This window comes from Staurois parvus, unplaced genomic scaffold (genome assembly GCF_062004578.1).
Source record: "Staurois parvus isolate SC_StPar_1 unplaced genomic scaffold, SC_StPar_1.0 ptg000014l, whole genome shotgun sequence".
Taxonomy (NCBI): Eukaryota; Metazoa; Chordata; class Amphibia; order Anura; family Ranidae; genus Staurois; species Staurois parvus.
Genome location: NW_028317810.1, coordinates 5,342,042 through 5,366,704, shown reverse-complemented (window position 1 = coordinate 5,366,704; position 24,663 = coordinate 5,342,042). Strand labels below are relative to the sequence as shown.

The window sequence follows — 24,663 nt, the reverse complement described above, 5'->3', positions numbered from 1 at the left end:
AGCTCTTGCTTCTCAGGATTCTGTACTTTTCCCTTAGGCATTTTGTATGACTGAAGAAATGGTAGCATTCCTCTATACCTTTATTGTTCTGAAGAACAGCAATGTTCCCTCAAAGCTGCAGTCAGTTATTATGATGGGAGCTGAAGAATGACATCTTCTGCAGCACAAACTAGAGGAGGTTGTGTAGGTTAATTGGCAGACTTGCAGCCAAGTTTCTAGGGCATGAGCTAAACTAAAGAACACACTTCGTAAAGAAAACAGTTTGCATGGTTTACATGTAATATATTTATTATTTTAATATGAGTATGGCAACAAGTGAACGCTAGAACCATGAAGATCATGAGTGAAAAGTTCAGTTTGTTAAAAGGACATAATATATTTTAGTTTTCCTTTAACTGTTTTGTCTCCTCATATGGAATCATAACATAGTAAAATGATTTGCTAATTTTTCAAACACCATCGTTAAACCAATGTACTTGGTCAAAAGGCATATACAGTCAGGTCCATAAATATTGGGACATCAACACAATTCTAAAATTTTTGGCTCTATACACCACCACAATAGATTTGAAATGAAACGAACAAGATGTGCTTTAACTGCAGACTGTCAGCTTTAATTTGAGGGTATTTACATCCAAATCAGTTGAACGGTGTAGGAATTACAACAGTTTGCATATGTGCCTCCCACTTGTTAAGAGACCAAAAGTAATGGGACAGAATAATATTCATAAATCAAACTTTCACTTTTTAATACTTGGTTGCAAATCCTTTGCAGTCAATTACAGCCTGAAGTCTGGAACGCATAGACTTCACCAGATGCTGGGTTTCATCCCTGGTGATACTCTGCCAGGCCTCTACTGCAACTGTCTTCAGTTCCTGCTTGTTCTTGGGGCATTTTCCCTTCAGTTTTGTCTTCAGCAAGTGAAATGCATGCTCAATCGGATTCAGGTCAGGTGATTGACTTGGCCATTGCATAACATTCCTCTTCTTTCCCTTAAAAAACTCTTTGGTTTCTTTTGCAGTATGCTTTGGGTCATTGTCCATCTGCACTGTGAAGCGGCGTCCAATGAGTTCTGAAGCATTTGGCTGAATATGAGCAGATAATATTGCCCGAAACACTTCAGAATTCATCCTGCTGCTTTTGTCAGCAGTCGCACCATCAATAAATACAAGAGAACCAGTTCCATTGGCAGCCATACATGCCCACGCCATGACACTACCACCACCATGCTGCATGGCATTTTTTAGCCTGACTGTTTGCATAGCAGCTTAAACGCTTAGGGACCACTGCTGGTTCAAAGGACAATTCAGCAGTAGAAGCTATAGCGGAAAAGGAAGAGTAAGAGGAGGGGGTGGAGCAAACTGATATGGCAGAATCACCACTGGCTTTTTTGAGTCATGGTGGTGGAACAAGATCCAGCACTGAACCCTGTCCTGCATCCATCCCAGCTGCCAGTGGAGTTACCCAGTAAGCCATAAAGGAAACATACGGTCCCTGACCATGCCTGCTGGACCATGTGTCAGCAGTAATGTAGACCTTACTGCTGACCACCCTGTCCAACGAGGTCAAAAAAGCCTTCCACATGATGGTTCAGAGTTGGAATGGCCTTACATGAAAAGAAATTTCTTTTCAGAACTTGCCACTGTGGTACAGCACATTCTGCAGATTCACAGAAAGAGGCAGAGTCCACCTGATGGAAAGGCAGCAGTTGTAAAGCTAGAAATTTGGCCAAGCTAGCATTTAGATGCTGAGCATGTGGATGAGTGGGACAGTTTTTTTTTACAGTTCAGCAACTGTGGTAGTGCAATTTGCCTGGTAAAATCAACAAGTGGTGTACTGCTAGCAGATTGGGGGCAAGGATCTGTGGCACCCATTGCTATACTATCACCCCTCTCAGTGGAGACGGTTGAGAAGACTTGAGGTACTATAGTAGGGATAGAAATCCCAGATGAGTAGCTAGGAGAAATCTACACTTTTTTATGATGTGGGTCTTTCAGGTCCTGTTGCCTACAGGCTGAATGGCAGGTTATTATATGACTTGTCAAGCATGTAGTGCCAAGCGGCTGGTGTTTTGGCCATACTTGATCTGCTTTAGACAGAGATTGCAAATAGTAACACTGTGGTCTGCTGCATGGGTGTTGAAAAAAGCCCACACCAATGAACTTTTGGATATCAGCGAGGAGTCAGAAGTGCCCTGCACCTGTGGAGCTCTGGCGTGTGATGCAATGGGGTGGCTGCCCTTACTCCTGCCCCTGGAGGACATCCTGCCTCATTGCAGTTGTTCCTCCTTCTCACTTTCCTCCTCTGTTCTCTCAGGCACCAAAGTAAAGTCAGTGACCTCATCATTCCCTCCCTCCTCTCCAACTTGGCAGTATGCTGCAGCAGAGAGAACATGACTGACAATTTTTTGACCGTCATTGGCACCCCCCGACTCTCTATGCTCACGTCCCTCCCTTCCTCAACCTTGAAACCAACATCGGAGCATTCAGATTGCTGTGCATCCTACAGCAGCATGGTACTGACACTGATTGAATAATTCAGGTGGCTCCTCCATGCATGATGGTGGGGCTATGGAAGGACTAGCCATGGACAAGGAATCTATGGAAAAGGCCATTTTGGCAGTTGTGGTGGAAGGCAAACTAGAATGAGCCTGGGTGAAAAAGGATGAAGAGGATGAAGATGGCTTAGCTATCCACTCCACCACTTCTTCTGCATATTGTGGCCAAATAACACGGCCAGCACTGGAGAAAAAGGACAAGCGTGCCCTGCCTGTAGAGGATAAACCATGTCCACGACCATCACTTTTTACTGTGGACACAGAGGCTGATTTCCCTCTTTTAGTTGCCTGCAAGCATCTGCCTCTCCTTGTTGGCCTTTCGGACATGATGGGGATTTTTTGCAAGATGTGATTTTATAGCTTGGGTGCAATACGTTTGTGCTTGGTGCACTATAAACCAAAATAAAATTAAATTAAAATAAAATAATTGTAAAAAAATAAGTGACGCAGAAGAAAGAACACCTGCGACTCAGAAAGAGGTACAGCAATTATGGATAAAATTTGCTTGCTGCTGCTGGAAAAAAATAAATAAATTCAGAAAGCCAAAAAGGGAACAACTGCTGCAGCAAAAAAAAAAAAAAAAAACCTTAAAAAAAAAATTCAGAAAGTAAAAAACAAAAGGGGGAACCAATGCTGACACAGAAGAAGGAACACCAGCAATGCAGAAGGGGGAACAGCAATTATGCCCTAAATATTTTAGAAGGAGGAACATTAATGATGCAGCAACAGAAGCAGATGCTCCAAAAATATTAAAAAAAAAATTTAACAAAGAAAAAAAAAATGGGAACAGCGGTGATGCAGAAGTGCTTTAAAAAACACTGACACCACTACTCTGCTCTTCACAACACCGCACTATACTACATTGTCTCCTAACACACCACTAACTACACTAAACTCCACCAACACATTACATAAGGCTGCTCCTGGACTGAATTGGATGACCCCCACAACCACACCCAATGGTGTCAAAGACCCCACCCTGCACACCCAACACCAATCAGGTAACCTGCCCATTTTCTAACACTCACCTTTTTTTTTTGTCTTAACCCTCTCCTGTCCTTCCTACCCACCTCTTAACCTAGTCATGTCTAGACTTCATAAGGTCTTTGTATTTACAACTTTGAAACCACACTGTCACTATCCAAAAGTTGTCAAGGCCTCAAGTATAAAGTAGAAAAAATGCTGACATACTTTTTTGACATGCCCCCATAGTCTCACTTATAACTTCCAATGAAAATCATTGAATTTAAAACAGCATACATTTACACAGGTCATTGACAGATAATCTGCAATATGTTTATTTCTTAGAAAAGAATGGATCAAACAAAGTTTCCGGCTTCTAAAACTGAAACTAAAATGATTCTAACTTTACAAAATAACTGCCTACACTGTGACACTGGTTAGGCAATGGCTGGTCACCGTCCATTGTAAGGATTAGCTTTGTTTTTTTCCATAATTATGTATAGTATTTATTTGGTTTCCAAGTCCTCACTTTAATATATACCCATGTGTAAGCCTGTTTCCATAGTAATGCTCTCTCAGTTGAGTACACGGAGGCATTTCTTACACTAATATAGAAATGGCAGACAAACAGAATTTTTCTGAGAATTCACAAATTCCCTAGGGATATTTTAAATGGCCATGTGCAGAAAGTGGTAATCTGAATTCAGGTCTGCATTGCTTAGTAGTTTATATGCTTTTCCACATTCAGTAGATTCTATGCCTAGTCAAGAAAAAAAATAATATGCAACGCCTACTAACCCTTAGGAATCATTAACGATTCATCCAGAAGTGCTCATACCTACATAAACTGAAATTTGATCCTCTGCTCTAGGTCATTGAATTTTTGGTTTCATGCATGAATTATATCACAAACAATATATGTAATTTTAATTTTTACCACAAAAGGGTTGCATATGTTTTCCCTTGGGGGGGAGGTGTATTGTAGCACCATCCTATATCGTTTGTACTAACACATTTACTTATGAGATAGGCATATTGATCTATGATACGCACTATTGCAATATGTCACCTTTAGAGTTGAGATTACATGATCATACATCGTAGAGGGAGGTGTATTGCAACACCACATACCACTCTGTTATTGATTTTCAATCACATACAATATCATATTTTCAACCAGTGTCTCACAGTTTAGGAGTGGCAGTGCAGCATCTCAATTGCCCAATTAGATTTGGTATAGTCATGGCAGAGAGTCCACCACTGATATCAGAAAGTAGATATCTAAAATAAAACTGACTTCTGTAACAGCAATTAAGAAACACTGGATAGGCAACTAAACACCACAAAAATAATCCTATTAAACTTCAAATTTCAATTCAGTTTCAAGATTCCTTACAACAAACGTTATTAAATCCTCTTTTACATAAACCTTGTTATGAATATTATGTCACTTATGCTAAGTGATCCTTTAAAGATAAAACACATAGCTCTGAATGTAATCTGGGCATTCCTCCGGTGATTTATCACAATGAAAATATCCTTCAGGATTTTCCCTGTGTTGGTGCTCAAGTCTGTCTAAATGACATCTTGTTACTTGCTAGTTTCACAAGACTCAGAGGTTATATATGGAACCTGCTAAGCTGAGTCAGCGCCTGTCTTTTTATATGTCTTGAATACCTCAACAATAAGATAGTCCTGCCACAATTCCCAGTTCTGGTCCTGTAGGCCTGGGAATATAAAAAAAAATTTAAACACAATAACCAAAAGAAAACCTGCATAATGGTCACAACAGGTGTCCCGACCTCGGAATTCATGCATAAAGATTTCACAATACAATCCATGAAATTGTCAGCTGGTTTAACTTAAAAGCATCAACCAAAAACCAGAATATCAGCTTTCAGTGGACTGACCCTTTTACATGCAAATTACATAGTTACATAGTTAGTCTGGCTGAAAAAGTCCATCCAGTTCAACCATTAAAAAAAAAAAAGTTATAATCCTATACCCACCATCCTATGCCTTCCAGAGGAAGGCAAAAAAACCCAGTAAAGCAAGATCGAATTTGCTCCTGCAGGGAAAAAAAATCCTTCCTGATCCCCCGAGAGGCAATCGGATATTCCCTGGATCAACTTTACCTATAAATGTTAGTATCCAGTTATATTCTGTGTATCTAAGAAACAATCCAGGCCTTTTTAAAGCAATCCACTGAGCTGGCCAGAACCAACTCTTGAGGGAGTCTATTCCACATTTTCACAACTCTCACTGTGAAGAAACCTTTCCATGTTTGGAGATTACATTTCTCTTCCTCCAGACGTAGAGAGTGCCCCCTTGTCCTCTGTGATGACCTCCGTGTGAATAGCTAATATATGTACTGGATAAAGGAGTGTGTAATAACTATTACAAAAAGGCTTGTTGAATTTAACTATATACATATATCTACATTGTAAAATTTTTCAACATAGATACATTCATATAGACCATATGCTGATCTTTACTTTTCCATCTGAACTAGGAAAACAGAAAATCCCTAAACAGAGTGCAAGCTTCGAGAGCTTGTGTGCAGCAAAAAAGTGTCCTCCATTTTTGAGAAAGAAGTTTCACTGTGTGTAAAGTTACCAGATCTATACAATCACTAACCTGGGGAAATGGCAAGATGTGTTTATTCCCATCCAGCACACTGATCTCTATGTTCTTGGTTATCTTGGTTATCTTGCTCAGTAGTACAAACACCAAGGCTTCACCCCATCCAAACACAAGAATCCTTGTAAAGTGTCTGATGGGAAAGTCTGACCTGTGCTGCACAGGCACTGTGGCCACCCACAATATTGTGCAGAGGGACTCTTTAGCCAATTGTGCATGCAAGGTAATACTCAGGGTGCAAGCTGGATTTTCAGAAAGGAAAATCCAACCCACCACCCAACAACTGTAATTTGCAATTGGCTATAGGATCCAGTAGGTTCATATTAGGGTGGCTGTGACACCTGCACAGTGCAGGTCAAACTGTTGGAGTTTCCCACCAGGGATTTTACCAAGGGTGTTTGTTTGTCAGGGACAGACCCCCTCAAAATAGGGACTTTCCCTGGCAAACATACCATACTGCAGGGAGGCCACAAGCAATGATGATGACTATTCTATTTTCCCTCGTCCTCCTTTTTTTTTTGGTGTAGCTTCCAGAGTCCAGTACCTCCTTAAAGCTATGGATATTGTTTTATGTTAAATGAACAAAACAAACATGCATTCCAATCACCTTCAGCTTTAATTTTTCCATAGGCTTTTTTCCAGTTACTTTAACCATTTTTATTAATGAGGCCAAGTGTGTTAATCCCCAAATAACTAGGCTTTTTTAGTAAAAAAAAAAAAAAAGAAGTGCATGGAGGGTCATGGAGACAAAGGAACACAAGTCAGACTGAGCTGAGTTTGGTAATACACGATTTATAAAATTGTTCACATTGTTGTATAAAAAGTAATATAACATCAACAAACTCCTCCAAACCTGTACATACCACTGCTGTATCACTGAAAAACTCATCATAAAATAGCCAGTAGTGTACTAAGCTAAGTGCATGTGATACCATTGATAAGAATTTAGGCATTCAAAAATTATTTGGTACCATATATCTAAATCACATTAGTGCTCTAGAGGCATCAATTTCAATGAAATTAAATTATTTCTTTGCTCCAGAGATGTGTTTAGATTATTCACGATGTTCATTTTAATATGCTAAACTATCCGTATTACTCTTTGTACAGAAATGGATTACGGTAAACACAACATGGAACGATTATTATGAATCTGAAGCAAAAGCAAAGCATATATCACCCAACAATAGATTTAACAGAAAGTGTAATTTAGGAGGGATGACTTTGCGGTTTGGCTAGTACTACATCAGAGATAAGTGACATAAACAAGCTGCAGACAAGGTTATGATGTACCCAAATACCCGGGGACAATACACGGCATGTAAATGGATTCTAATTAGTGTACCAACTGTTCACTCAAACATCTTTGGTAAGTAAACATTGCAGCACATCACATTGTTGAAAATGATTTCCTGCTAGCAGCACCCATAGCTTTCTTAACGAAGAATAATGATAAGATTATCATAGGTGCAAATTTACAACAAACACATTTCCCCATTACCAGAATGCAGAAAAACATCTTTTTTAATGCTTAACAACATTGCATGCTGTGGGTCTTTGGCATGCACACAAGAGTTCATTAATTTCAGCATCAAGGTTAACCAAGAATGCATACTGAGCTTTGCATGGGCAGTTCAGGGTATGTTCTAAATAAGACTGCCAAAAGCCAGGTAAGTTTGTTTTATTGCAGAAAAGGCAGTTAAAGACCGTTAGATAAAGACCTGCCTGCTTGAAATTTTAGTTTTTTACACTTTAGTTCTGGTTTTAAAAGTGGCTTAACTAGCACCAGTATGTCCAATCCAATCCTAAAGTCTTTGACAACTTGCCTCTCCACCATTGTTTATTAACTGCAACAGGGTGGCAGGGGAAGGCACGGTCCTATATATATGAACATGCGAATCAGTGCATAATTTGTTTTGAATTTTTTATTGCTATTCTGTCTCTGTGTTACAATACACCTACCATTCGATTTTTAGACTGATCATTTCTTTGTGAGTGGGCAAACATTCAAAATCAGCAGGGGATCAAATACTTATTTCATATATATATATATATATATATATATATATACATACATACATACACACACACATACAGTACATATATACGCACATATATATATATATATACACACATACACACACCTGCCCTCTTCTGGGTCTGCGGGCACACATGTATGTGCAACTTCTGCTGACCTGTGCTGTGTTTGGACACTGCATGAGTTTAGCAGCTGATTTCAGCCAATGATTTTGGCTGAGGTCAGCTGATTGGCTGTGTCCAATCACACACAGAGATCTATGTTTACAAAACACAGAACTCTATGTACAGGGACACCTGTATGTATATGGCTGTTTTTTATCCCTGCAAAGCTGGGGAAAAGAAACAGCTATATAGAGTAAAAACAGCCCATATTACACACATTACACATTCTTAAGCACACGACTTTTGATTCTATAACAAAACTGTGCATCGCTAAATAGTAAGTACATAAATAATAAAAAAAAAAAATGACAAAAAGTCCATAGGATGTGGATGACTGCCACCCAGTGCATGAAATAGTGAGTAAATTGATGATCCTCTGCCCCAATCTCGTGTAAATGGAATCACCATGTGCGAATCACCAGTAAATTAAAAGGCTTACCAAAAGCCCTGTGACCCTCATAAGAGAAGTCAACAAAAGCTTTCATAGACTGAAGCAATAGCTTCCAACCAATCATCAGCAGATAAGAGACTCAACACCAACTCTTCTCCCATGAACGGCTAATATTGACATGACACTCACATAAGGTAGAAAAGAGAAGGCTCCTATAGTGTGAATCCGATAAAATGTTTATTAAAAGGAAGGTATAAAACTCACATGAAGTTCTTGTATACAGGTATTCTAAATAAAGCTCCATTCGCCAATGTTCCACCAAATGCAGGAGCAATCATGCGCAAGTACATGACGTGAGGGCCTCCGGCTCCACCCGACGCATTTCATCATAAGTGACATTATCAAGGGTATGAAGACTGTTGGAAGCTGTATATCTTATATAGATATCACCTCTCAATCAAGAGAAGGAGAGATCAGAACAGAAAAGGAAAAACAGGAAATAAACACAAACAAACAAGGCGCCATCTTAAGTAAGGGAACTAAACTAATAGTGCCCACAGAGTGAATCTGCTAGCATATACAATGTCATCTTGTGGTCAAAAATGGAATTACCAATAAAACTGATATTAAAAATAAAAGTCATGTTAACATGACGCCCAATTGATGAAAAAATGCATAAAAATAAAACCTATTCCAATGTTTCCTTGTTGCAGAAGATGAATTACCAATAAAAATACAAGAACGTATCATGAATTCTAAACTATGCATAAAATTAGAAATAAAAAAAATATTCTTAAAAACAAATAAAAAGCACTAGAATCTGACAAAAAAAAAAGGCAAACAATGCAAAAACAGGGAGAAAACCCTATAATAATTATGCTTGTTCACTAACTATTGTTAATAAATGTGTTAACATCCCACTCCACGTTTAAACTGTGATTGCAACTCATGATTGCCCCTAGATGTTAACCCCTTCCCAATCACTGTCATTAGTACAGTAACAGTGTACAATACTAGCACTGATCACTGTATTAGTGTCACTATTAATCTCAATGTCAGTCAGTGTACCTCCCAGCCAGCATCAGCTAGAGCCAGATTCCCCGCCACACTATCACAGTCCTACTATAAGTTACTGATCACCGCCATTACCAGCATAGAATCATAGCTGTGTAAATTCCAGTATATATACCATTCTTTGTAGACACTTTCGTACAAACCAATTATTATACATGGATTTGGATTTTTTTTTTTTTACTAAAGATATGTAGCACAATACATTTTGGCCTAAATTTATGAAGAAAAAGCATACAGAGGTCAGGTGGTTACATTTAAGCATCTTTTCACTTTGAACAGGGTTAAAATAATCAGGGCATTTGTTACCCATATTCCTCCGACACTGCCCATACCCCTTTGATCTTTTAGGTAATGAACAGGCTACACAGGTACACAGGCAGCCTGTTCAAGTAGCACTTCAAAATGAGATACAAAGGTTTTAAATTATGAAATATAATCAACTTAAATATAACGACAGCTCATAGAGAGCTGTAATTTTTTCTAAATAAATGGTTGTAAGTAGCTGAAAAAAAGACTAGGGAATTAACCCCTAAAAATAGTTCTGAAACTCACTCTTGCATCCATATGCTAGCTTGGCTATACTTTCACAATGCAAGATCCTGGTTAAGCAAGTTCCACAACACTTATGATAGGGCCTAAACGTAGGCATAAAGACCATGCAAATGAACATGCTACTACCTTACAGCAATATTAGAAAGCAATAAACATTACAGGTAGGCCAAAATTTGTCGCGCTGCCCACAAACTGTTATAAAGAATCCTGGGTTTATGAAGAAGTCGGACAGGTATTAAACTATATCCCCAGGATTACAAGAAATGATACCAAGTGACCACAAGCAGTACTAAAAGTTGTCTGCATCAATTATTCCATGGTACGACAACCTGTCCTTAACCCTTTCGCTGCCAGGCCCATCTGGCGTACGGACCTACAGCACTGCTTCCAGCAGGCCGAAGTGACAAATACCACCACAGCCGCCTCTCTACCTCCCATCCACTGCATCCTCCCCTCCTGCATTACCTAAAATGCCTGCGCTGCCCCCCCCCACTGTCCCCTGTCTCCACCACTAGTCTCCCCCCGCACCAATCCCCCCCCCCAGAATCAGCCTCCCCCGCCAGCACGGATTCACACAGATCTAACTTCCCACCGCTGCCTCTCCTGATGAAAATTCCATTGTTAAATACTCCCCCCTCCTGTTGAGACCCCTCCTGTTCAGCGCACCTGAGTCACCGATCCCTGGTGACCCCCTATGCAGCGGCTTTCCCTCCACCCCTTCCGCTGACTGTTTACCATCCCCTTTTCTTTCCTGAATGAACACAGCAATCAGAAGCGATCACAGCACAACTGTGATCAACATAGTATACACAACACAACTGTGTTTACTATGTGTCAGTTTGTGAATGAATAAGAGTCTCTATACAGACTTCTATCTCATTCATTACAGTGCAGTTCAGGTTGCAGAGAAAGGGACTGTCTTCAGTCCCTTTCTCTGTATTAAAAAAGAGACATTAGGGGCCTGTTTAGACAACTGATGTCTCTCCAATGCCCCCCTGAAAAAATATGCAAAAATATTTTAAAAAATGTAAAAAAAAAGAGTAGATTTATTCATGCATCTAAATTTTCCTTGCCACTGAAGCCCCATCCAAATTAGGATTGCTTTCCAGAGGCTACTGACAGGCAGTAAGAAAGCAATTCAAGGCCTCCCCACCACCTGTTTTAACCCCATTTTTTATGACAAATATGCTGCAAACGTGTGCATTGCAGGGCCTTTGCGGTGCTTTCTATTGATTGAATGTGTAGTATTCGGAAGGTGGCACCGCTACAAGTCACATCAACTTTGCCACAGGTGCAAAGCATTGTAGCTGCAACATGTAAACACCTTGCTCCGTAGCTTATGAGGGGTGGTTGACGAACAGCAGAAATGCAGCTCGATGGCGCATTTTTCCTACCCCCCCAATTGTAAGTGTAAAGAAGGCCTAAGGCTTCGTTCACATGGGTCATACTACAGTGAAGCTCAGGATCAGCTCTGCATCAGCTCAGGATCAGCTCAGTTTAGCAGCTGCTCATGTACATGAAGCCTAAAAGTAGTTATGTATTCCATGAACTTTTTAAGGTAGTGAGACTACCTAAATCAAACTGATTATAACAAACAATCATGCAGCACATAGGCCTATGTTATAAATGTTTTTAAAGCCAAGTCAAACTTTTTTTTAATTTCCCTCTAAAAACATCTAGAAATCACATGTAATCCCTGAGTAGAAATAAAAAGATTGGCAAACCTCCAGGGCTTCTGTTCACTTCGCTGTCTGCAGTGTTGTAAGAATAATCTCTTCCCTCTTGGTCAGCTCCAGCATAATCTCCACCACTTGGGGCCATTCTCGTCTCAGATTGCTTACGAGTAGGTGGAGGGCAGCTCCCTCTTGCAGATGGAGCCACAGCTGATTCAGTGCCTGAAGGTAGACAAATTTATTTTAGCATCACTAATGCAGTAAATTTCCTAATAACATCTTGCCAAATACACCATGAATCAATCCAAAACTAGCCACTAACAGTTTCCTTAATTGTACATTCTGCGATGGTTTTTACTGAAGCAATGGAACAGATGTCTGATTCTCTAGAGAGAAATTCTAAGCTATGATATAAACACTGCTTGCTGGCTTTACTCATGGCAGTGATATGATAGACTTCATTAGCAGCTTGTCCTGCATGATGTCTGCAAAAACCAGGAGGTTTCTTGACCCCTGATGAAATTACAGTGAATTATATCAACAGTAGCGAGTATAAACAAGTTTATAGGAGGGCAAAGCACACTGTTGACTTGCAAAATGCAGTAACCTTACCAACCAATCAAAAACCATATAACTGATCTGATGGCAGTGAGGAGAAATCAAATTGGAATATTACAGCATGGTGCGCTTTTATTAATTTACCTCAGGCCACTATAACCTACTGCTTACAAAGATGTATATACTGTATCTTTTTATGAAAACCCATAAAGTGTCATACAGATTTCCTTGATTAATGACAAGAAAGGAGTGTGACAGGCATAAAGCATAGAGAAGACCTTGGGTCATGTTGCACCAAGCATAGCCATTCAAGGCAACAGTGTAAACAACCCAAGTAATAAATAAAATTAAGTGATGTATGTGTGCTTGCTTGGGTAATAGATAGTGCTTTCCAAATCGCTCTGTGCAGCCTGCTTGCAGAGTTCTGATTGGCCTAGTGTCAGAACCATCAGTTGTGGCTTGAGTAAAAGACTGCTATGCTGCCAAATGGAGAGCTAGCTGAAAGGCAGGCTGAAGACACTGAGGATTTACTCATCACCAAAGGGGAAAACTGGCAATTTCTCAGCGTGAAAATTTCTGCCTCCAGGGGGCTTGGCACAATGTTACATGTTTCCCCCTAAATATGGGTGAAATATTGTAAAAAGATAAGACTTGGCCTTTAAATTTGAATTCTCATTTTAACTTTGTCCATGCAGAGCAATCTAAACAAATGTCCCCTACTGATACTTACCTTATTATTATTATTATTCAGTATTTATATAGCGCAAAAAGTTTGCTCAGTGCTGTACATTACAATGGGAGACAATACATGAGACAGTACAATAACACAATACACGAGGGGTTCGAGGGCCCTGCTCCTTGGAGCTTACAATCTAGGAGGAAGGGGATAGCGGTACAGGAGGAAATGGCTGTGGGGGATGGAGTGGTAAGAGGAGTGGAGGAGATCGGCAGTTAGGTGAGGGCGGGGTAGGCTTCCCTGAAGAGATGGGTTTTCAGGGTGCGCCTAAAGGTGAGGAGGGTGGGTGACAGTCTGATGGATTGGGGTAGTGAGTTGCAGAGGATGGGGGAAGCCCTGGAGAAGTCCTGGAGCCGGGAATGGGAGGAGGAGACCAGGGAGCTAGAGAGTAGGAGGTCTTGTGAGGAGCGAAGAGTACGTGTTGGGTGGTATTTGGATATCAGGTCGGTGATGTAGTTTGGGGCAGTATTATGGATAGCTTTGTATGTCAATGTTAGCAATTTGAATTTTATGCGCTGGGCAATCGGAAGCCAGTGGAGGGAATGGCAGAGGGAGGTGGTGGATACGGAGAGGTCGGTAAGGTGGATGAGTCTGGCCGCAGAATTAAGGATAGACTGAAGCGGGGATAGCCTGTGACGAGGTAAGCCGGTGAGGAGGGAGTTACAGTAGTCAAGTCATGAAATAATAAGGGAGTGAATGAGTTGCTTAGTAGTTTCTGGGGTTAGGAACGGACGTATTTTGGGGATGTTGCGGAGGTGGAGTCTGCATGAATTTGCCAGCGATTGGACATGGGGCTGGAAGGACAGATCGGAGGCTAGAATGACACCTAGAACTTTGGCTTGCTGGGTGGGACTGATAGTGGTGTTGTTGGTCGTGATGGAGAGGATGGGGGGGGGCGCGGGCTGAGGGGAAAACTAGGAGCTCGGTTTTGGAAAGGTTTAATTTGAGGAAGTGGAGTGACATCCAATCTGATATGTCGTTCAGTAGGCAAGTGATTGGGGCGGAGACTGAAGGGGTGAGGCGAGGGGTAGAGAGATAGATTTGCATGTCATCAGCGTAGAGATGGTAATTGAAGTCGTGGGAGTGTATCAGCTGGCCAAGAGAGGAGGTGTAGATGGAGAAGAGATGGGGCCCGAGGTCAGAGCCTTGAGGGACCCCAACAGAGAGGGGGAGAGAGGGGGAGGTGGCAGCGCTATAGGTAACACTGAAGGAGCACTGGGATAGATAGGAAGAGAGCCTTCTCTGTGATTCCCCATTGCATTGTTCACCTGCTGGAGCCATGAATCTGACTTCTGTGTAAACGTCATGTTGGTCAGCGCAGAGTTTACAAAGGGTAATGACCTTCCTCAATCCCCCACATGACAGGATCTGGCCTGAAGATTATCTGCTCAGGCCCTAATACTGCACACTAGGAAAGCTGGTCATATGGTCCTATAGATAGATGGAGCTCTGAAAAATGGATAAGAGTACCGAGGAAGCATGGGGAAGGCAGCGCCGTCTTAATAGCATCATGGGTCCCTGGGCAAAATAACGCTCTGGGGCCCCTACCAGGCTGTCCCAATTTACACATCTACTCCCAAGAATTAAAGTATAAATAGTTGATAGAATTAAAAATATATTTATTGGTACGTTTAATAAAAGCAATTTTAAGCAATAAGAAAATATGTCATAAATCAAAGTCTAAATAAATCAAACCAGCCATCCTGGGAAAATTAGTAATAAGTGCGGCTGTGCCAGCAAATCTGGGACAGTTGGCAAGTATGATGTAAAACAAAATTATCACGGGGCCCCCATGCACCTGGGGCCCCTGGGCAGTGCCAAGGGGTGCCCATGCATTAAGACAGCCCTGGAAAAAGGGAAATATCAGCAGGGGTGAATGGGGAGTGGGGAGGTGGGGGGAGTTATTAACGTAATCTATCACTTTACCGAAAAATCCCACTATAGTAGAGGTGTGATAATCTGCCAATGCTGACTTCTCCTCCAAAAAAAGTTCACAAAGAATTGAAGATAGTCGGTCACGATAATTACCAGGAAACAGCAGTGCTTGTCTCCTTATTTCTATCTTGGCAAACTTACTTTAAAAACCTTTATCAAACTCAATTAAGGAAAAAAAACATTATATATTGTATATAATGGCAATATCATTTTTTGTAGATACTGTCGGTATGTCTTTGTAGGACAAAACGATGGTGTCTGTGCAAAGCACATCCCCCAATCCACTTATACTCATCTTACCTGCCCTCTCTTGTGGATTTTTGCTCCTCCACAGCCAGCACAGAAGTTGGCTGTTTCGGAAACCCATGGTAGCAGTGATATCACTTCCCCGATCATTTAAGAAAAAAAAATTACATGTAATCACAAAATGACATTTTTGGAGATACTGTCACGATGCCAAAGCAGGACTTAGCGACAGTTATGTTTTCAAGAACAGGCATATCTTGAACGGCTTGTAGAAAGCATCTTCAATATGGTTGGTCAGCTTACAGTTTTCCATCAGTATAATAATTATATCCCAGTTCATTACATCTTATGTAGCGTAGTGTGAAGTACTGTGAAAGCGTCAGTCTCTGTTTGATTTAATGAAATCTAAATGCTCTGAAACATACAGGCAGACAAAGATCTAGGGAATTAATTGAGCACTCATTTGTTCTGTAAGAAAACAGACATCCATAATGTGACTGCAAAGTTCTGGGAGGGTCTCTATCTAAAACAATTCTAGAAAGTGAATTAAAGCTCTTTCAGGAGCATGACAGCTAATTAAACATACACAACACATATTCTTACTTCCATAGACACATGCAAATGAGCTGCCTGGGATGCACATGACAAATGTGATTAATTATAAAATAATTAGTTCAAATAAGTTTGTACTTTAAATTATAGCACTTTTTATGAATGTTAAATGCAGACTACATCAATTCCTTAATTTAAGTGTTTTATTTAGAAAACGGTTTCTGTGATGTAAAATATTTTGTTGGCTATTTTATAACAATGCAATCACTAATAATTTACAGCAGCTAGTAGATGTAAAGTACGGTATATCTATACCGAATACCTAGTTTTGAATAGAATGGGGAAACGTTAGAATCCCTACCAGATTTTATTGCTATCCGGGATTTGTTTAAAGAGATTTCCTCTCAGTTTTTATTCTGGAGACAACCTTTTACCAGACAAGAAATGACTGAAAATCTGCTCCTGGGAAACAGACCAAAAAAGCAAACAGAGATTCTAGCATTCCCTTACCCAATTTTAAAAAGAGCAATCTTTCTTCTGCTGTTAAAGAGATTTCCCCTCATAACCTGACCTGGGGTTAACCTTTTTGCCAGACAGTAACATAAGTCAGAGCCTCTAATGGCACTAAAACCTGCCAGAAAATCTAATCCTACAGACATGAGGTTTTGACTAGATGGGTATTCTTCAGCCCTACTAACTATACTGATGTTGTTGTGTTTTTTGTTTTTTTTTGTATTTCTCTCTCTCTTCTCCCCCCCCCCCCCAAGCTTTACCTCCTCTCTATCTTTCTCATCCTAGATTAGCTCACCGGCTATCTTCTCTCTATCTCTCTCTCATCCTAGATTAGCTCACACTCTACCTCCTCCCAATCTCTCTCTTATCTTAGATTGTCACATGCTCTACCTCCTCTCTATCTCTCTCTTATCTTAGATTGTCACATGCTCTACCTCCTCTCTCTCTCTCTTGTCCTAAATCAGCTCATGTTCTACCACCTCTCTCCCTATCTCTCTCTCTCATCCTAGATCAACTCATGCTCTACCTCCTCTCTAGCTCTCTCTCTTGTCCTAGATCATCCCGAGCTCTACCTCCTCTCTATCTCGCTCATCCTAGATTAGATCACGGTCTACCTCCTCTCTATCTCTCTCTGTCATTCTAGATTAACTCACGATCTACCTCCTCTCAATCTCTGTCTTATCCTAGATTAGCACATGTTCTACCTCCTCTCTATCTTTCTTCTGTCCTAGATCAGCTCACGTTCTACCCCCTCTGTCTCTCTTTTCCTAGATCATCCCGCGCTCTACCTCCTCTCTATTTCTCTCTCATCCTAGATTAGCACACACTCTACCTCCTCTCCATCTCTCTCCCTATCTCTCTCTCTCAACCTAGATCAGCTCACTCTCTACCTCCTCTCTAGCACTCTCTCTTGTCCTAGATCAGCTCACGTTCTACCTCCTCTCTATCTCTCTCTCTTTTCCTAGATCATCTTGCACTCTACCTCCTATCTCTCATCCTGGATTAGCACACGCTCTACCTCCTCTCTAGCTCTCTCTCCCATCCTAGATCAGCTTGTGCTCTACCTTCTCTCTATCTCTCTTTCCCATTATTTAATCCCCTCACATTGTACCTCCTATTTCTCTCTGGTCATTATTTAGCTTGTGCTCTACCACTTCTCTCATCCAAGTCCTTGAGAGGTTCTGTTGCTGTCTTCACTCTTTAGAGTGGAATTAGTTCACTCTCTACCTCCCCTATCTTTCACTCTCTTTGCTCAGTCTCTGTGGACTTCACTGCTGATCAGGAACCAATCATTTCAAATAATGTCCGCTCTGACACAGTAATAACATGCAGGCTGAAAGCTCTATTGGAAAAAATGAAAGTCTCAGCCTACTGATTAATATTGCCACCTTCAGGATGCAGCATTCATCTCCAGTGTTAACTATTTAAAAAAGAACTCACACTTCAATATTTCTTCAGTGCTATGTCTCCCAGGTGTCAAAGTGTATCTATATATCTTTGTTCCATATTACTACATGCTTTGAAAGCCTAGCTACTATGTTTTTTTTTTCTTTAATTTAAATATTTATTGATTTTTCAATTAAATACATATTTCCATCATTATCACATAAGAAAAAAAGAAACAAAAATACAAAAATCATTTCTTATTTAATCTTTCTAACCTATTTCCCAATCCCTCACCCTCCCTCACCCTCCCTTCCCCCCCCCCGTCAACCTTCTCTGTATTCTCTCCAGATCTTCCTATTAAGGCGAGTAGAGTTTGATCTTCATTTCTCCTTATAGTTTCCTATACTTCGTATTCAAACCAGCTTTTTCCCATTTTTCCCATTTCATATGGTAAACCTCCATCTTATCTTCCTGCATGTGATAAAGTTTTTCCATCTTTCTAATCTGATTCACTCTATCTACCCAGTCTTCCTCTCTCGGCACCTCTACTTTCCGCCAGAACTTGGGTATCAATCCTTTTGCAGCATTAAGATAGTACCATATACCTGATTCCTTATATTTATTCACTGTTAAGTCTGTACTGTGCAGGAGACATATTTCTGGGTCCAACCTAACATCGATTTCAGTTATCATTCCTATTAAATTAATTATTGTCTTCCAGAATACTTGGATTTTTGGGCACTCCCACCATATATGGTACACTGTTCCTATCTCTCCAGCCTAGCTACTATGTTAGCCAGGGCCCTCTTCCTTCCCTCCAGTGGAAACAGACCTCCCACCCTTTTGTATTCTGGGAAAAACTGAAGTGAGAGTTCTTCTTTAATATTCAACTGTCAGATACAGGCGCATTACTAAAATTAATAACACATTCATTTAAATTATATTTTTTTCTATTTTGACACATTTGTTAACCGAAAATAAAAACAGTTGAAATTTGTTTAAATTACAATAGTATACTAATTAACAAACATCCTTAAAATATGTATTAGGTAAGCAAATTATCGTTATGTTAACTAATGCTGCTAAATTTGCCTTGGACATCTAGGCATTAATGACTTCTGGTCACAAAATCTTTAAAGAACAAAGAGAAAATCACACAAGCATCATATGACACCTTTATGTAACTTTTATTAAAATTAGAAAAATTTGATACTCACAAATTTTTATAGACTTGCTATATCACATAAAATGGCATCCAGCAAAAGACCTGCTCAACTCTTACTACATAGCAAAAATCCCTGTAGTGGACCCTGTTAGAGAGCATGCAGCAACTGTCTCTAGCATGTATCACCGATGACTGGTTTCAAAGGTGGATCTTTTCATCTGAGCCCAAGACAAGCGCTGTCAATCATCGTCAGTTTTCCCAACTGGCACCTTCCCTAAACAAGGGATTGTGGCAACTGAGTTCTGCCTAACCTCAACATTAGTAATGCCCACAAAGAGGACTTCTCCCATGGTACAAACAGAGAAGCTGGAAAGCAATGTCTAAATAAGGGATTTTCTTTCAATATGCAATAGCGGTTCATTGGAGAGGCAAATACAGGTATTTAGGCATAAATGTATGGATCTGTATTTAATTTTTAATGTTCATGAGAGTTCTTTTTTGTATAGCTAAAGAGTTAACAGCAGAAGATAGATATAAAGGATATTTTAAAAGAAAAGGACATAACAAAGACATCAAATGATGTGATCGCTCAGATAAGTTAGAAGAACCTGTTCCGATGAATCATCTTACTGATATTTAATCTTGAATGTCATCTTCAGAGCTAGAGGATGCTGTAAAGAATCCACAAGTGTATTTTATATTTGTGCTCATGCAGTGAATCCTAAATATTTAATATGTTGTTCTTTAAGTAGATGTACAGCTAAAACGTTTTTTTTTAATTTGGAGTCGGGAAGGATTAGAATTACTATAGCGTTTGCACAGGTATTTAGGGATCCGTTGGAGAGATTTACATTACTGTCTTGGTGGCATATTGCTGTCTGTGTTGCTTTTGGAGATTTTCCCTCACTACCTGTGAGTAAAACATGCATACTGGGACCGTAAGCCCTGGTTCACATATGTGTGGGTGGGGCCGCTGCGGATCCACACGAAAATCTGTGCAGCCGCACGACCCGCACAGAGGAATGCAGAATCGTGGGCGGGAGCCATTAGTTTTAATGGCACACTGCCCGCACTGGAAAGCGCAACCGTACTGGGAACCGAGGTTCTCAGGCAGGCTGCATTTTCAGAAGAAGTGCAGGGACTTCTTCCCTGCGTGTCATGGGGCACGGGAGTTCATTCAAATGAACGGGCTCTCGTGCTCACGCAAAACGCGGCCTGCACAGCTGCATATACGTGAACCAGGTGTAAGAGCCCATGCACACCACGGTCACACATTAGGGTCCGTATAACATGAGCACCCTCGCATGCGTAAAGTAGGGGGTGGTGTGATGTTTTGTTACTTTTTCCTTTTTTTTATTTTATTGAAATATCACAAAATAACACTTCATTCAGATATGCTGTGGTGCATTGTAACCCATTATTATGTGTTTGTTGCTTTGTGTAAAAATACAGACATGCTGTCATTTTTGTGTCCTTACACTAAGCCTTAGTGCACCTGGTGTGAGCCATGTGTGCGGGTAAATCTCTTTAATAGAGCCCTAAAAAGTAGTTCAAACTTGTTAAAGCTAGATTCACACCTATGCAATTTGCTTTTGATCCGCTTCTGCAGTGCTTTTTGTGTTTTTGCACATGTGTTTTTGACGCATTTTTGATGCATTTTGCGGTTTTTATTTACAACTTGTTGCTGGGCAGATTAAAAACGCATAAAAAACACACTACATGCTTTTCTGCAGCATCTCCATTGAAGTTTATAGAACCAAAAATGCAACATTTTGCATTTAAAAAAGTTCATGACCCTTTCCAAAAAACGCACCGGGTGAAAACGGAGAGATGTGAACCTGTCCCATAGGAAATCATGTTAAATGGACTGCTGTGCATTACTGCAAATGCAACAAAAAATGCATAGGTGTGAACCTAGACTTAGTCATTATGGTGGCAGCAGCACTAGCATGTAAACAAACTCCTGGCCACTATGACATTCTGTGTACCTTTTTTACTCCCAGCTGCCAGCCTTCTAGTAGATCACTTTACATTGTTGGGAAATTGCCATTCACTGATCTCCCCTGGGGAGTATGAACCCAGAGGCACTCAGCTCCAAGTTATTTTACAAAAACATTGGGGATTATATTGTGTTTATGTGCACTAATATTAATTTAAAGTGATATTAACCAATTCAATACCGTGCAATTTTACACCTTCCTGCCCAGGCCAGTTTTCAGCGCTCTCACACTTTGAATGACAATTGCGCAGTCATACAACATTGTACCCAAACAAAAATTTTATAATTTTCTTCACACAACTAGAGCTTTCTTTTGGTGGTATTTAATCACCGCTGGGGTTTTATTTTTTGCTAAATTAACAAAAAAGACTGAAAATTTTGAAAAAAACCCACATTTTTCTTTGTTTCTGTTATAAAAGTTTGCAAATAAATAATTGTTCTTCATAAATTTAGGCCGAGATGTATTCTGCTACATGTCTTTGGTGAAAATAACCCAAATTAGGATGTATTTTTTAGTTTGTAGGAAGGTTATAGAGTTCACAAACTATGGTATATATCTGAATATTGATCAATCCTGAAGTACTGACAGCCAATCTAAATTCTTGAGGTCCAAGAATGTCAGAATAGTACAGATATCCCCAAATGACCACTTTTTGCAAAGTAGACAGTCCGACGTACTTCATAAGAGGCATGGCGAGTTTTTTGAAGTTGTATTTTTTTTGTCATAATTTTTCGTAAAATGAAAAAATAAAAAAAATTATTTTCACTATTTGTTTTTACATACTGTCACCAGTGCAGTACAGCGTCATCATATAACTGGCATGGCGGTGATCAGGGACGCTGACTGGTGACAGTGTGAAAAAAAAATGTATATATATTTTTTTTTATTTTAAATTTTTTATTAAAATTTTTGTCTTTTTTTTAAGATTTTGTTTTTCATATTTCACTATGTCCAAAGTAGTACAATGTTACCATAGTAACATTGTACTACTTTTGGGAAGTGATCAGTATTTTTTTTTTTTTTTTACACAATTTGCTTATAGCAAAGAATTACTTTGCTAAAAGCAAGCATTTACCTGAATGACATTGATTCATTCAGGGTTTTTTTTTTTGTGCTTAGCTGTGATTTGGCCACAGCTAATCACATGACATGTGCATGTGATTAGCTGTGACTATTCACAGCTAGACACTAGTATACAATGGATGGCATGAATGAAGCCATCCATTGTACTGTCATGTGACCTGCTGTGATTGGTCACAGCAGGTCACAGCAGGTCACATGGTACCGGCAACGGGGGGCCGGTACTCAGATCTGTCATGTGTCAGATCTGTCAGTGTCTGAGGTACACGGCCGGTGACAGATCGCGCCGCTGCGCACTGCGCATGTGTGGGAGGACGCCATATGGCAGCCTCCCGGAAAGCTAATACATTTTTACGGACGCCATTCGGCCATAGGCCGGGCGTCAAATGGTTAAAGGCAATTTAAAAAAATTAACAAACATGTTATATTTACCTGCTCTGTGCAATGGTTTTTGACATGCACAGTTTCAATGCATTTATAAGTGTTTTACAAGCGTTAAAACCTCACCACAAATGCCTATAATAAACTGAAATGTTATTAACACACCGTAACCGCACTGCAAATGCCCCGTAGATGCAACACTAACGCTTCATGTTTTGATAATGTGAACAGTACTGTATACTGTCCATAGTATCATTTGCATAGGCGTTAGGAGAGGCATTAAAAATGCCACTCAGACACCTACTGTACCTTCAGTTCCATTGTGTACTAGGCCTTATAGAAGGAGTGTTCGTTGCAGGGAATTTATGATGAATTTTCAGCAAGAATATACTTTGATCACTGCAGTCATTTTTGACAAAGTTAAGTTTTTACAAGCGCTTTCTTATTTTTGTTTTATTAAATGTAGATTAGCCACTATTGGCAGGTTAGATTATTTACCACATTGACTCAACCTAACTGCTTAACTGTTTAGAGAAGATATCAGACAGATAGTTCTCTATGACTTGGCTGACTCATAGGGCTTAATTTACTAAGGGCAAACAGGCTTCTAATTTTGCAAGGGAAGTTGTTCTTTTTCAAGAGAATTCGCACCAGAGCTAAGTGAATGTGTTGAAATTTCAATTTTTAAAGAATAACTAACCATACAAGTAAATACAAACATATAAGTAACAAGTAAAACAAAAAAAAAAGAACAACATTTTTGTTATACATGAGTGAATAATGGGGTCCAGCAGAGCTTTCAAGCTCCACTAAACTCTGGGGCAAACTCTTGCAAAGCGAACCCCACAGACTTGCACAGTATGAAGAAGCAATAGAGGACAACCGCTGTGTAATACAGCAAAGCATGTGTATGTAAGCAGGTATGGCTGTTCTCCTGCACATACAGTATACAGTTACAAACTATACATTGGACCAAGTTTTTTTGTAAATGATTAGCACCATTGATAACATTAATAACATCATGCTGAACTCTATTACAAATATATCCTATCTGCCTGCCACCTACAGTACATTTACTGCGGGTGGGGAGGCGAAACAACCAGGCTGGATCAAGCTCATGTACATTTGTGTTCAAAATAATAGCAGTGTGTTGAAAAAAGTTTTATTTATTTCCATACACACAAATGCATTGGGAACAATACACATTCTATTCCAAATCAAAACATAAAGAAAAATATATCAAATTTGTCTTGTTCCTCTAAAAAAATTTAAGAAAAGTGAATATTAGACTGTTCAAAAAAAATATCAGTGTTTGTATTCTTCTTTACAAACTCAAACATTCACTATATAAACTGAAAAATGTTTGAAGATTTTGCTTTCCTTTGAATCACTTAATGAATATTTAGTTGTATAAGCACTGTTTCTGAGAACTGCTGTACATCTGTGTTGCATGGAGTCAACCAACTTCTGGCACCTGTGATCAGGTATTCCAGCCCAGGATGATTGGACTACATTCCACAGTTCTTCTCTATTTCTTGGTTTTGCCTCAGAAACTGCATTTTTGATGTCACCCCACAAGTTTCTATTGGATTAAGATCCGGGGATTGGGCTGGCCACTCCATAACGTCAATCTTGTTGGTCTGGAACCAAGATGTTGCACGTTTACTGGTGTGTTTTGGGTTGTTGTCTTGTTGGAACACCCATTTCAAGGGCATTTCCTCTTCAGCATAAGGCAGCATAACCTCTTCAAGTATTCTGATGTATTCAAACTGATCCATGATCCCTGGTATGCGATAAATAGGCCCAACACCGTAGTATGAGAAATATCCCCATATCATGATGCTTGCGCAACCATGCTTCACTGTCTTCACAGTGTACTGTGGCTTGAATTCAATGTTTGGGGGTCGTCTGACAAATTGTCTCCGGCCACTAGACCCAAAAAGAACAATCCTACTTTCATCAGTCCACAAAATGTTGCACCATTTCTCTTTAGGCCAGTCAATGTGCTCTTTGGCAAATTGTATCCTCTTCAGCACATGTCTTTTTTTCAACAGTGGG

At 39.9% G+C, this 24,663-nt stretch overlaps 1 protein-coding gene across 1 annotated transcript in view; it reads right to left on the bottom strand.

Annotated features, from left to right (window-relative positions):
- RPH3A (rabphilin 3A) overlaps window positions 1–24,663 on the bottom strand; it is a 395,508-nt gene that overhangs the window by 108,335 nt on the left and 262,510 nt on the right. The window contains exon 8 of the mRNA XM_089677017.1: window positions 12,105–12,275. Within this exon, the coding sequence (XP_089533143.1) occupies window positions 12,105–12,275 (171 nt within the window). The remainder of the gene's footprint in view (window positions 1–12,104; window positions 12,276–24,663) is intronic.